This window comes from Chelmon rostratus, chromosome 10 (genome assembly GCF_017976325.1).
Source record: "Chelmon rostratus isolate fCheRos1 chromosome 10, fCheRos1.pri, whole genome shotgun sequence".
NCBI lineage: Eukaryota > Metazoa > Chordata > Actinopteri > Chaetodontiformes > Chaetodontidae > Chelmon > Chelmon rostratus.
In genome coordinates, this window is record NC_055667.1 from 20,417,541 (window position 1) to 20,432,377 (window position 14,837).

The window sequence follows — 14,837 nt, forward strand, 5'->3', positions numbered from 1 at the left end:
ATGGTATAGTTATCTATGGCACAGAGGAATGATATAGATCAGGCTTTGGCTACACAGATGATACTTGATAGCGTAATCAATCATTATTGTTTTGATATTTTCAGGGAATTTGTTCAGAAACTATCACCAGACTCATCCTGCCACTGTCTTTGTTTTGTCAGGGCTCTGGAGGTGGAGTCATGCTGTAGCTTATCAGCTGTGATGCACAAGTACAGAAGACAGTGAAAGATAAATGAATGTGTCAGTTTTAAACTTATCTTCCTCTCAAACATGAGCAATAATATGCCTATGGGTGAGCCCTGTCTCACCCAGACAACCCCTCCCTTAACTACACCCCCCTACATACCTCAAGCTAATGTATCCTATAACAGCATTTTTTTTTTTCTTAAAGCCACTGTGAACTGTTGCCTCTTATGAATCATTTTTGTTTAGAAATGATTCAGGTTGCATCAACTAATTCAAATTTTAAATGCGAGAGTCTGACATGTGTTCTTTTCGCCCTCTTCTGGCCATAATGGTTCATTGCAGCTCACATTTTCCTCCATTCCCAGCAACTCCACAAAGTGCACGGTTTAAAGAAAAATGACCCAAAGCTCGTATCGAGTTTTTATGTTCATTATCATTGAAATGTTTATTGAAACGCCTTGTGCTCCCAGTAAGGATCAAATAATAAAAGGAGACTCAATGTAAAGCTTGCACAGCCGATCTGCAGTGAACAGACCTACTATCAAAGTCTGGGATACAACATTTCCTTTGGATTGCGCTGGTGCAGAACAAAAAAGCAGATGGTTTATGTAAAAATGAATATCATAGCAAATACCACAGTGAGGGGAGGAGAAATGATCATGTCTTAAAAATTGATGACAAAATGAACACAGTTAATGGTACGAAACAGGAGAGCGGTAATGAAAATAAAACGAAATAAAAAGTACTGTATCTGCAATCTTGATCACACACATACACACATATACACACTCACTTGCAAACACACTCATACGCACGGGCAGGCGCACACACATGCACACGCGCACTCTCATGCACACACTCGCACGCACACGTACTGCAGAAGTATCCACACACACACAAACACAAACCCACAGATAAAATGTAGTGATTGAAAATAGTGAAACCCTGGTAAAATCTAATGGTATCATACATCCACGTCTTGTGTCTGAAGTGCAGAAAACAAAATGAACCTAAAAAAAAAAAAAACTAAAATGGAGATAAATTCAGATGAATAATGAAAAGCATGCCCATCTTCACTGGTCTAACCCAACTTGAAACGACCACAAACCCAGAGTGTTGCCCTCTCTAACCTACCCAACCCCCAACCCCCACCCTTTTACTCCACCCTCACCTGCCCCATGCCCTCTTACCCTTCTCATGTCATACCCACATCCCCGCCTCACCCTCATCCTGCCCTCAGTCTCCCCCGTTTCCAACACCTGCCTCCCTAAACCTGCTCAGTATCAGGGTTTCCACGCTCCTTGGAGGCGCAGATGAAGGCCTGGCTGGGAGGAGGAAGCAGGCGGGCGGGGGGAGACGAGGCGGCTGCTGGTTCAGGCTCTGGTCACCATTTATCAAAAACACAATGTCCAGTTCAGAATACAGAGTGAGGACTGGGGGGTAGAGGAGTCTTGTTGTGTGTTGAGGTTGGAGGTTGTGAACCTGTTTGTGTGTCGGTTTTTACAGTGGCGCTGGAATAATCTTATCATGTGTTAGTCTAGATGTGAGTATTTGGGTTAGTATGTGTGATGTTGTGTGAAGGCATGGGGTGGGGGGGCAGTGGAGGTGGGGTTGGCGTAGCTCAGGGCCTTGTCCCTCATCCCTCGGCCCCAGTCGGAGAAGGGGGCAGGGGCAGGTTTATAGGGCTTGCGTCTTGAGCTCGATGGGCTCCCCGCGGGTGTCCTGCTGGGTCTCGCTCTCGGGGGGCCGACTGCCCTTCAGTGTGGCCAGGCGCTCGGACAGACCTCTCATGCGTGGGAACAGCATGAAATCGTACAGGAGGGCGCCCATGGCACCTCCTATCATAGGCCCGACCCAGTACACCTGCAGGCGGCAAACACCAGCTTTAACATTCATCGGTTAACACAGAGTTCAGCCATTTACGAGTCCAGCTGAGGCTGACGTCTTCACTGTGGTAGCAGGTCTTACCCAGTGGTTGATGAAGTTCCTGAAGAGTACAGCAGGGGCAAAGGACCTAGCGGGGTTCATTCCAGCACCGGTGTAGTACATCTACAACACAAGACACTTGTTACTGTATTGTGTTGTAAAATATTCAGTCATTACTTGGTGTCTATGTTTCTCCGCGTCTCACCCCCATGAGATGTCCAATGGTGACGGAGAAGCCGATGGATAGGGCAGCAGATCCCAGGCGTCCGTTTCTCCTCTCATCGGTCACGGCAAAGATGCACACCACAAGCTGCATGGTGAGGAAAACCTCCACGGTGGTGGCCATTCCCAGACTGATGCCGGGCTGCAGCTGGAGATAAGCACATGGAAAAAAATATACTTGCATAAATCAAAGAAATCGTGGCCTCAGAGCTGCAGTGAACAGGAGTTTATCTTTATTTCAGAAAAATCAGTTATGGAAAATATTTATACATATGGTATTTTGTTTTTTGGGGTATTTTAAAACATGATGTCAATAGATGGCCTGGTTTGACTTATAAAACCAGTTTAACTGAACTGAACTAACCCCAACCCTAATTCTCCTGACCTCTTAAATGTATGCCATGTATCCCATGCATGAAATTTACTTCTACCTCACCCGTCATTGCTGTACTTGTTTTCTGCAGCATCCATATTGGGTTCTTACCGTGTTCATCGCCATGTTTCCTCTCATGTTGCCGGGTGTGACCCCGTACAGCACAGCAGCCCCAGCTACAGCACCCAGGCACTGGGCGGCCATGTAGAAAATGGCGCGGAAAAGAGACATCTGTGAGCCAACAAGGTAGGCGAAGGTGACGGCAGGGTTAATGTGGCCGCCGCTGATGTGGCCGATGGACTGGATGAGGGTGGCAGCTGCTAGCCCAAAGCACAGGGCCACATGAAGGACATGATGAGGCCCGGTGGTCCAGCGCAGGGCAGCGCCCATGCCGAAAAATACAAAGAACATGGTCCCGAAGAACTCTGCGAAGACCGCCCGCCAAAAATTCATGGACCGGAACTCCCACATGGTGACCGTTCACTTGAGGCTCTCCACCAGAAGAAGAAGATGCTTTAAAAAAAACTCAGGGTGAGTCTGGAAAAGGTAAATATGTACCTTTTCAGTCCTCTTCAAATGCCAAAAATAACAAAAAAAAGGATCTCCCTTTTGTAGTCAGCGTACTCGGCCGACCAAAAACACACCAGAGAGTCAGTTCAAAGACAAAACAGGGTTTCAGAACGTCAACAGACGAATCCACTCAACGGATCTTTACCAAGCTGTGAACTGGGTTGGTAAAGTCAACTCAGCTGCGTTAGCTTGCCACCTCTGTCCACCTGTCGCAAAGACATAGGTGTGAGATAATGTGGGAGTGTGGGTGGAGATCTCAGGTGGGATGAGTTGTCAAGAGGAGGTGGGCATCAATGCTAAAGGGGTGTTTCTAAAGTAGAGACGGGGATAGACAGAGTGTCCGGTGGACCTTTTAGCCTCTCTGACGGAGGGGAGAGGGCCAGACAGGGGCTTTATAATACCCCCCCAGGGGCCCCAGGTGACGCCATAATCCCCCTGTAGGGCCAAGGGCGGGGGGCGGCAGTGCTGGACATCCTAAATCAAACAAACTTAACCCCTCTGTCGCCCCCCTATAACAGTCCTAGGCCAAAAGAGAGGCAGTGTATCGGAGAAGAGAAACAGATAAAGTGAGAGTGAGTGGAAATCTATGAAAGACATTAATTGGGAGGTAGAGAGACTTGGGCTCAAGAGACAACAGGAAGTGCTTATAATCAGGGGGAAACTGGGCGGAATGGCCACCGCGAAGAGCAGCTGGGCCCGAGAGGAGAAAGTTTTCTTTGGGGCGTATGTCATCTGACATATCATAACTGTCATAATCAGGGGACACAAATGCTGATGGAGAAGGACAGAAAACACACATGCATGCACAAAGACACACACATGCACACACATATGCGCGTATACACACACGTGCAGATAATACAGTGGGGCAGGGGCCCCGGACGGAAGTGCCCAAAGCTAACAGCGCTGAACTGACCCATACACTGAAATGCCTGACCCTGTGAAACCATTGTCTGTAACAAGCATGTGGGCTAGGTATGGACAGACACAAGACAGAAATACATATCAAACTAAAGCACAGCAGTAAGAGCTAATAAAGCCTTCTTTTAAATGTGTGATGCTAAATGCTAAAGCTACAGCTAAAGTTTGTGACCACGTCTTTTTTGCTCGTGTTTATTGTTGTGGGCACAGAGACCGCCACCGAGCACAGCCGGTGACATCCAGTGATCTTCAAGAGGGGAAAAAGTAAAGTGTCCTTCTATTAGCAGCAGCTGTTGCACGCAGAGGTTTGTGATTATGAAGACGACGGCCTGAACTTGACGTCGCCTCAGAGCTCAGAGCCGTCACCGGCACTGCACCGCAGCAGTGGAGACGCCAGAAGGTGGAGAAAAATGTGCAAGGAAGAAAAACAACAATGGAGGGGAATGGGGGGGGGGGGGGGGGGGGGGGGGGGGTTTGCATTATGCGGTGGTGTGTGTGTGGAGCTGGGGGGAGAGGGAGAGGCGCAGTCGAGCATCGGGGATGTGGGGGGACAGTGGGGTTACTGAGCAGCACTGGGGCATCGCGCTGACCAGTCGAGAGCCATCACTGTTGGGGGGGGGTGAGGGGCTGAGGGGTGAGAGAGAGAGAGGGAGAGTGGGGGGGGTGTTGAATGCAGAACGCTGAGCTTGTCGTTTTAACTCCCTTTTATACATGTTAGAAAGAACACACACAATGCAAAATGCTGGCGGCACTGTGGCAGTTATAGCTATTGTGCACGATGTGTGTGTGAATAGTTATGAGTGTGTGTGCACTGTGCACGTGTGTATTCAAATTACACTGCGACAGAGACACTGATTGCTAACACGGCTTTATTTTAGACTTCAGTACAGTTTTCACATGCTATACCTCAATTATTAATATCAATACATTATAAATATGCTGTTATTATTTTAAATGTTGATTTAAAAGGTTAATTCATCCAAATTATATAAAAAAAAATACATTTTCTCACTTAATACTGGTGGTTACAAGGGTACTGTGTGGAGACAGATATCTCAGAGACAAATATCGCAGTAGAGGTTATTGAGAAATGTTTTTTGTAATTTGGGTGGACTGACCCTTTAATTTACAGCAAAGCATATTTTAAGACATGGCAAACATGGCAATTTACACCAAAAACACATAAATATGTATAAAGGTTTCATGAAAGCAAAAGGTATTGTCTCTCACACACACCAAAACACGCATGTATACACACACACACACACACGTATGCTCATTGTATCCACGTTATATTACAAAGCTTATTTCCAGTGAAGATGTTTTTTTGTTTTTTTCTGGAGAGCCATTACAGTGGAATGAAGTTCCATTTGATGGTGAATAGGAGGGGTCGGAGAAGAGACGGACACTAACAGGCACAGACATGAGAGAGATGTTGGACTGATTGAGAGCATCATTGAACCCACGGTGCAGGGCAAGGACCTCTTTAGCATTTCAAAGCATTCACAGACACGAGATGCAGCTGAAAATGGCGAACACGAGGGTGTTTTTCAGCAGGGTTTCAATGAGTCCCCATTATATATTCTAATGATGTGCAAATGCAAAAGTAACAATACTGAATCTCACAATATTGGCTACACCTTTACACGCACTAATAATGACGGGCAACCAGGACCTCAAAGGTCACATTCAGCGCCTTAATAATGCAGCTTCCACATTAATTTCTCTCCACATGTGCAACAAAAAGCAACAGGCAAAGACTCACTTTAGCCAGAATGTGTAGAACATAATGAATCTCCAGAATGAGCTCTTTATGTTTCAGTGGAGGGACACTGAAAGGACAGCTCACTGAAATGTGCCAGATGAACACAGCGATCGCCTGAAAGCAACCTTCCCCTTGTCGCCTGTGCAACATGTGAGCTTTACATTTACTGTGGTCTCTCAAAAAGAAAAAAATGCACGTTGTTGGAAACTTTGTACAAACTTTTCTTACAAAGAGAGCAATGAAACATACCCTCACCCAACCAAATGCATTTAGAGCTTTTGCTGCTGCAGCCTCACTTATTCTGGGCTGATTAGCCTGTGGTGGCTAATGCTAGCTACCGCTGGCTAACCTTAAATAGATATTGCTATTAACTGATATTACTGAGTTACTTTGCAGACTATTACTCCTTTTAGCATTTACCATGATTCCAAAAATGTCAGCTGTGATTACAGAGACCAAATCAACCAAAGTTAAAATCTCATTTTAAACTTGGTGGCGGGAAGAAACACAGTACATTTACTCAAGTTTCCAGGTGGTGGTACTTTGGTGGTGGTATTTTATAGGGAAATATAGTTGTTCTTCAGCTGCAGTTAGCCTACTTTGATTCAAAACATAAAATGTGGCTTTTTTGGTTTAGAAATCTTTTATTACCAAAATACTGACTGACTCTCTTTCAGCCTGACTGACTGACTTCAGCTGATGTTAATGCATTGATAATAAGTCAGACTCTCCCCAGACTCATTTTTATAGCACTGAAACGAAATCTGTAACTATTTTGAGGATCTATAAATCTTGTGAGTCATTTTTCAAGCAAAAATGCAAAACATTTGGTTCCAACTTCTAAAATGTGAGGATTTGCTCTTGGGGTGTCACTACTTTCACTTAAGGACTGAAGCATTCACAGGGCTGTAATTCTTCATAAGTGAACTCAGAACCATAATACTGAATCGCTGGCAGCTGCTGTATGATTTTGTGTATTACACCAAATGTTAAATGGGTTCATATGTGAGAAGTTTATGCACAGCTCCTGTCTTTTTTTTGGTCCTCACCACAGTCAAGCCTGATCTACAAGACTGCTGAACTGCACACTATGCGTCTCCAAAAAAATCACTGTAATATTACAGAACATATGTGTTTCTATGTGTTTTTTCATGAACGTGTCCTCAGTTGTTTTCCTGCTTGTTGGCCTGCTTGGCTCTCATGGCGTTCTGTGTGACTGTGGACAGCGACGATCCGGTCATGCTGGTCGTCTCCACTATCTCGATATCCTTACAGGTCAGACATGCGACCAGCTTCTGGCGAGACGCGCTGCGTGCAAAGAAGAACTCATGGGACACTCCGGCCAGTATAGCACCGAGCACGGGTCCGATCCAGTAAACCTGAAGGGGGGCAAAAGAGAAACTTGATGATGATCCAAGACGAGTGGACCACATACAGATAACTTAGATTGAGCTTGGCTCTACAATTGTGGCAGTGTTAATACTTACACAGTGCTGTGACTTTATTTAAGTGAAAGTACTAGTACAGTAATGTAAAAGTACTCCATTATGAGTAGGGTCTTGCATTCAAAATTTTACTTAAGTAAAAGTACAGTATCAAAAGTAAAAGTAGTTGTTCTGCAGAATAATGGAATATATTGACATATTATTATACATGAGCAGGTTTAAAACTACTTTATACACAGTCACATAGTTTACTCCAGTGGTTCCCAACCCTATGGATAAGATAAGATAAGATAAGATAAGATAAGATAAGATAAGATAAGACTTTATAAAGCGTCGGGCCCCTCCATGGTCACAGGACGTTATGAGATGATTGATGGGAGAGGAAGCGAGAAACAAAAAAATCTGCAACACAAATTTCTAGAAATCTTTGGGATTTTTTCCTCTAATCTTTGTTGTTTTTTTTTTTTTAAAAAAAACATAATTTTACCTCTTGTAGAAGGTCAATATGGTTGGAAACCACCAGCAACCACCATGTGATCTTAACAATAAATCATATTTTCTAAACTCATCATGTGTTTTTTTTAATCTAAGATCTTAATGTGAAAAGTAATTACAGTAAACTCAGTTTTCAGATAAATATAATAAAAAGTCCATAGCAGCACAAAGTAGGAATAGAAGTAGGGGTCTCAAAATTGAACTTGATTATAGTACTGGAGAGATGCACTTATCATCATGCACTTGTTATTTCCCAGCATTATAATCAATTCAGTCAACATCGAACATGAATTTTCCCTAAATGTTATTGCTCAGATTATTATTATCATGTATACGCTGATTAAATTGGACAACAAGTATAAAACAGCATTGGAGAAATCAGTTGGACAGTTGGACGAGTGTTGTTTCCATGGAGACAGATTCAGATTTAGAGGCTCTCTCTCACCCAGTGGTTTTCCCAGAAGCCAGTGATGATGGCTGGACCCAGAGAACGTGCAGGGTTCATGCTTGCGCCAGAGAACCGCGCCTGACAAACACACACACACACACACACACACACACACACACACACACACACACACACACACACACACAGCCAAAGGAAGTGCTATTTTCCTTTGTCTTTACACTTTTATTTATTTATTTATTGGTGGGCAGGGGGGTCAGATCTGGAAACAACAACAGGAGCATACAATCAATTTTTCCCATTTCCTGCAAAAATACTCTGAGCAGGTAGGTCAATTTTTCCATTGATTACATTTCCTGAACAGTCTCAAACCATTGCTCTTTCCCTTGAGGATCAACTGAGCACCATTTTCTCATTATAACTCTTTCTCTGGCTGGAAGCACATTTCTCACAGGGCATCTCTCTCTTCTTTGTACAGCCTCCTCAGTATTACCTTGTTGGCATCTCCCATAATGTGTTTTACATAACATTTACATTGTCCCAGCAAGACTTTATGTTAGTGTGACTCCAGAAAAGCCTCCTACATGGTTGCTGTCTGCTTTTGGGCAGATGTGTGATAAGATCCAGGTTAGAGTTTTCCATCTGTAATCTCTCCATACTCTTAAATTAGTGCTAATACACGGTGCTGCACACATTTTGCACCCTTCTTAATCTAACATTTTGAGATTTAGCTCTGATTCCAATATTTTATGTATAGAGTTCTTGATTTGCTTCACTGAATCACTTATTTTGTAAGCCTCCTCAGTCATATTTACACTTCAGAAGGTTTCTTTGGATAGCACACCCTGGACAAACTGCCAAACTGTCATCAGAGACAAACAGCGTCTCGCACATACAGGTCCAGTATAAGCCTGCATGTCTTTTTCATGAGATGAAGCACATGAAAAATTAAAGTCATTACTAATTTCACACAGACTGTGTATTAACAAAAACGACAGACTTCCTGCAAGACACTCGTGTTAATTTCTTGTTTATCGCATCATTGTACAATGTAAAAACTTAATAATTTATATTACTGGGCATGAATGAGGATTACACATAGTTAAGAATTAAATAAAGAGAAATCATAAAGTGGCTGAGTCCAGATAAGTTACTATGTTTAGCTGTTATTCGTACAAAGTGAGAAAGTCCTTCAACGTATGTCTTTCAGCTGTGGAACCATTTCAGAACTTACACAATGCAAGATTTGACTAAATATGCATTAGAAATATTATTAGTTTTATAGCACACTTCCCAGCATGCATAGCATTTGGGTTAAAACTCTACAGAAAGCGTTTTTTGTTTTTTGTTTGTATTGTTGCTTCCTCATACTTTTTCTTTAAAACAGCCATCATTGCTGCACTGTAGTGTTTGAGCAGCGCCGTGAGTGGGAGAATCAAACCTGCAGCAGGTTTAGTGGTAAAAAAAAAAAAAAAAGGAAATCAAATCAATGAACTTGTAACAACAAAACTGAAAAGAAAGCTCCTCTTACGCCTATTAGCACTCCAGCAGTGTGTGCTAATCCGATAGCCAGGTTTCCTGGTTCTGTGCTTTCCCTCCGTCGTTGGTCCTCCACTGAGAACACCGTGAAGACCATCTGGAAGGTGCACAAAACCTCTATGCCCAGAGCCTGGCCTGCATTCAACTCTATAGGAACCTGAGTGACGGAAAAGGAAAGAGGAAAAGCAGGTCAAAAGGCAGGAATATTCTGAAAGGAGTCACAAAGTAACAATAATAATAATAATCTGAGAACTGACCCTGTTGACGAAGTGGTCTGCCGTGGTTTTGAGCGGCAGGGCCAAGTAGAGGGCCCCGGCTCCTAACGAGGCCCCCAAACACTGTGCGGTGATATAAACAGAGGCCCGGAGAACATCCAGCCTCCGAGTGGCCAACAGAGACAGGGTCACTGCAGGGTTCACCTGGTCCAGGAGCACAAACACATGCTGACATATAAAGAATATTATAAATATTAAAAAACAGGCAACATCCTTCCTGGTGGGAAGTAACCATAGTTACTGCAGTACTTGTACTTTATTTCCATTTTATGCTACTTTAGGCTTATCTGACAACTTTAGTTACAAGTTACTTTTCAGATTAAGATTCTTCATCAAAAACATACAATAAGCTTGGAAAATATGAGGCATTACTATAGATGAAACCGGTGATTCCCAACATTTCTTTTTCTTTGTGACTTCTTACAAAACAATGCAGTATCTAGTTGTGGCTGTTTATCGTGTTTAGGTTATATTTCTAGTTTGAGTTGTTAGCAGTTCCACCTGCAGATGCTTTCACTGAATAACTGTTTGAGGCTCAAAGAGGTAAAAGTTTTAGATAGTTTGAAACTCCATTAATCGTCTCCTGCCCCATTAGATTTATCATGTGACCCTTTGGAGGGGGCATGACCGCTAGTTTGAGAACCACTGCACCTACCAGTGTGTAAAGCAGTTTAAACAGTTAATGGGCATTTTGGTACGTAAGCATTTGTACTTATACTCAAGTAATTGATCTGAGTACTTATTCAGCCAATGACAACTGCACCAGCAAAGAGTCCCCATCAAGAACAAGTCAGGGGAAAGACAAAGAAAAAAGATTAAATGAGTGTGTGACTATGACACGCTTACCTGTGCTCCACTTATTTCTCCAAAACAGTGTGCCAGTGCAACAATCACCACACCAACTGCCACTGCTGGGTACAAGGGTCCCCCAGGGGCCTCTCCAGGGCCAGGCACAGAGGCACCCAGCACTGCGCTCACTAACACCAGGGTGCCGAGCAGCTCTGCGAGCATGGCACGCCAGAACTGCCGACTACGTAGCTCCTCAAGGAAAGGGGACATAAACAAAGACGGCCTATGTTTAGTTCGGAAAACAGCTGGAATCTTGCTCAAACCCTAATTTGGGCGGGGATCCTTCATCATAAACATATTGAGTTTAATGTTATAGTTACGTAAAGTCTGATGAAGGCTGGATACTAAATGCTGACAATTATGCTTGTCTACTTCTTCAGACAGTCTTACTACTATCAAAAGATGAAAACAAGTCAAAGATGGGACAAGAGGTCTTAAAAACACTAATGTCACTATGTCACACAAACGAGTCAGCTCACGGTCAGCAACCTGTATGTCAACACTATCACACATTCTCCTTGGTGAGTTCTTGATAAAAACGGATTACAAATGCATCAAAGCCCCCAAAATGATAATGCTTCATAACTATCTGGCCTATAATAAAGTTCAAGCAACCATAAAATAAAAATACAAGGAAGCAATGCTGGTTAAATTTGGAAATCATTTACATGCTGGGGGAGTAAAATAAGATGCCTACCTCGCGCCACGTCATTTCCAAATCAAGTTTGTTGTCCTCAGGTTTTCTTTTGCTGTGTGAGTCCGTCTGTCCCTCCGCCAGTCTGTCCGTCCATCTGTGTGTGGCTGTCAGGGTCTGAGGGCTTCAGGGTCTCTGCTACATCCCTCATTAACCTGTAGAGTCTGAGACGTCCTTTGATGAGAGCAGTCTCCCCCCCTCTCAGGCTCTCTCTCTCTCCCTCCTCACCCTCTCCTTACACCACACCTCAGGCCCTATCAAGCCTTCCTCTGCACAGACATTATTAGTCAGTGCAAGCCCTTCAAATGCGTCTCTCCAAGGTTGTTTGTGTAACACTCGACCTTTCCCTCAGACGCGTTCCGCTGACCTTGAGCAATTTAATGCATCTTCAGAAAACTACCAGGAGCTGGAGGGATTGTGGCCACTTCAGAGGGCCGCACAGTGTCTGGATGAATGGTTGAAACGATGCAGTGAGGAACACAAAATGATATAAACACTTATAGGTAAGGACTTTCAAGCACTGGTACAAAGGTGGGTCATTTAGTAGCATCTGTCAGCTTCAAATGTTGTCTTAGTGTTTGAATACATGAGACACAAAATTCTAAATCATCAGTCTGCCAACTCTACACCCCAAAGCATGACTGGCCTTGAAGTATAATGATGTTCTTTATTTTTCTAGGACTAGCACCGACTAGCACTGACTCACAACTTCCTTCATTACAATGGACCGTGGGCGCTGTAGGTCGAGTCAATCCCTCATACGAAGTCCTGCTGCTATACTCACTAAAACACCAAATGTGTATGAAAATAGATCCCCAACATGTAAAATGTACTCCTTTTTTAGTGGTTTGATCAAAACTGCAGCTCTTTAAGGACCTTTTTTTCAAAATGAAACTATATTTTTAGCTACGCTAGCAGCGTGGCTCTATGGATGCTGATGTTGGCTTGCTGGTTTGTCCAATACTTTGTTCATAGCTAACTTTTTTGCGTATGTGCAACTTATTAAATGCTAGCACGCTAACATGTAAGACGGTGAACGTGGCAAATATTACAGCTGCTAAAAGTCAACATGTTAGCATTGTTGTTGTTACCATGTTGGCGTGCTAACATTAGCACTTTCTATTAGTGGTACACAGAGCAGCTAGCATGACTAGTCTTCAGTAGGAATCAATAGGTTTGAGGCTGGGAGGTAATATCAGACTTAATTATTGTTGGTTTTAGAATTTTCATGGAGTTTGTTGACAATATCAAAACAATATCACCCATCTCATCAACATGACACATATACATACTAGAGATTAATTTAACATAGCCTAAAGATGCTTGTGGCTTGTCCTGTTGTTGCCTCCTGTTGGGCTGAACTGCGTTGGCGTGTCCTGAGCACCTGGCACACATTACTGCTGTTCAGCCTGATTTTCATATCAATTATAGGAGAAAGGGACCATTAGTGGGCAGAGAGGACCAGAGCAACGAGAACACACCATGTCAGCTGCTTTCAAATGATCTATTGAGCCATACGTTGCTTTTCAGCATCAGATAAATGTGAGGATGTCCTCTAATGCTCTATCTGCTGGAGGGAAACGAGGCTTTCAAAAGGTCCAGTCTTGAAAAAAGATGGAAGGGGCATTTCATGTTAAACAACAGAAGAAATATAATAAGTATTGAATAAGAGTAAGTTTTTTTATGTACAACCACACAGAAAACTGCCTGTTATGTTTTGCTGATTCTCAACCCAAAGCTCTCGAATATGATGTCCTCCCACCCTCCTGTTATTCCTTCCACAAACTACTTGTGAGGTGCTGCTCTGATCACCATGGGGACAAACTCTTTCATGATGCTGTTGCCATAGAGCCTATTGTGATGCTGCATCTGTGCACGCTTTTCATTTTCTCCCTTTGATATCAAACACACGCCTTGTGAAGATGTTTTGCGAAACAGAAAGAATTCCTCTGTTTAACTAGCAACCGAGAATAATCACCTTGGCCGTGACTGCGACGCAACATTGGCCGTTTTGCGACATCTGAATACTGATTTTAAATGTGTTGCCACATTATTTTTAATACATGTGTATGTTTTAGCAGCAGGATACCGGCAGCTGACATGATGTTTGTGGTGATATGGAGATGTTTGGAGTCCGAACTGATTCTCCTGACCCTCCAGGCATCAGGGGCCCTCAATCTGGCAGACTGAGTCCAGAATGAACTGGTTGGTTGGTTGGGGGGTCGGGGGGGTTGCTGGCGTGCCCCATTATGCCGTGGATTACCCCCTCCTCTCCACGGCAACTGTTAAACTGTTATCCCTCCTTTTGTGGGTTAAGCCCAAATGTGTGGAGCGGGACGGGCGGGGGGCACACTGGAACCCGCTGGCGTGGGGAGTTTTCAGCCCCCTCTGCCCAGAGTGCTGACACCGACAATTTCGCACACACACAAATATACACACACTCGCACAAAGTGCCAGCTAAGGGATTTGAGAGAGCAACAGAGGGCAAAGGGAGTGATGCGCTAAAAGACAATACATGCGTTTATGTTTTTCTAATTCTGAGCATATCTGCACTTTTTGTTTCAGATGCTTTGTAGATGGGAAGTGTGGAATAAAAGTGTGTGTCAGTGTCGTACTTGAGTCTACCACTGTAGAGCAGCTGGGAGTGATGGCAGGACGTTCCCTACAGCATGTGCCTTAGACAGGACTCTCCAGGGAGCTGCAGAGCCCCGCCCAAATACTTGAGCATATTTCCATCATGGTTAATGTCTCTTTTTCAACCATAATGTGACATGCTGAAGTGGGCTTGTCTTGTGATATACAGTGAGTTTTAGTAGCGGTATGAGGTAAGCAGGAAACGCTATTCTACTAAGTCTATTTGAAAATGTTCATCTGCTGTTTTCAAGCGATGCTGTTTTGTATTTAAAAAACTGTCCGCACACTGTAAGTGTAGCATAAACTTCACGCTCATATTTTACAAATTCTAGTGTTTCATATCAGTAAATGGTGCTGAAATGTGGGAGAGATGTTTTAACCGCTTCATGAAACTGAAATTCACATAACAAATACAATAAATTTAAGTCCACCTCTTTCTTATAAAGTATAACATAATGTTTGCAGTTCTTATTCATATTCATATGTTGGGCGACAATATAGGATAATTTTTATGATTGACTCAGAAAATCATAGGCA

At 43.4% G+C, this 14,837-nt stretch overlaps 2 protein-coding genes across 2 annotated transcripts; both read right to left on the reverse strand.

The window, feature by feature from the left end:
* Positions 1–1,863: 1,863 nt before the first annotated feature.
* mipb (major intrinsic protein of lens fiber b) lies at positions 1,864–3,178 on the reverse strand. Its single transcript, XM_041945338.1, has 4 exons — positions 2,819–3,178; positions 2,318–2,482; positions 2,155–2,235; positions 1,864–2,049 (listed from the first exon to the last, which is right to left on the reverse strand). The coding sequence occupies exons 1-4, from the start codon at positions 3,176–3,178 to the stop codon at positions 1,864–1,866; spliced, it is 792 nt and encodes a 263-aa protein (XP_041801272.1).
* A 3,948-nt stretch (positions 3,179–7,126) lies between these two features.
* LOC121613289 (aquaporin AQPAe.a) lies at positions 7,127–11,684 on the reverse strand. Its single transcript, XM_041946625.1, has 6 exons — positions 11,670–11,684; positions 10,970–11,161; positions 10,106–10,267; positions 9,841–10,005; positions 8,349–8,429; positions 7,127–7,342 (listed from the first exon to the last, which is right to left on the reverse strand). The coding sequence occupies exons 1-6, from the start codon at positions 11,682–11,684 to the stop codon at positions 7,127–7,129; spliced, it is 831 nt and encodes a 276-aa protein (XP_041802559.1).
* Positions 11,685–14,837: the final 3,153 nt, after the last annotated feature.

Coding starts and splice junctions, on each gene's coding strand:
- mipb (XM_041945338.1), bottom strand. CDS start 3,178: ATGTGGGAGTTCCGGTCCATGAATTTTTGGCGGGCGGTCTTCGCAGAG. Junction 2,483..2,818: donor GAAACATGGCGATGAACACG/GTAAGAACCCAA, acceptor GCTTATCTCCAG/CTGCAGCCCGGCATCAGTCT. Junction 2,236..2,317: donor CCATTGGACATCTCATGGGG/GTGAGACGCGGA, acceptor CTTGTGTTGTAG/ATGTACTACACCGGTGCTGG.
- LOC121613289 (XM_041946625.1), bottom strand. Junction 10,006..10,105: donor CAGACCACTTCGTCAACAGG/GTCAGTTCTCAG, acceptor TCCGTCACTCAG/GTTCCTATAGAGTTGAATGC. Junction 7,343..8,348: donor GCTTCTGGGAAAACCACTGG/GTGAGAGAGAGC, acceptor GCCCCCCTTCAG/GTTTACTGGATCGGACCCGT.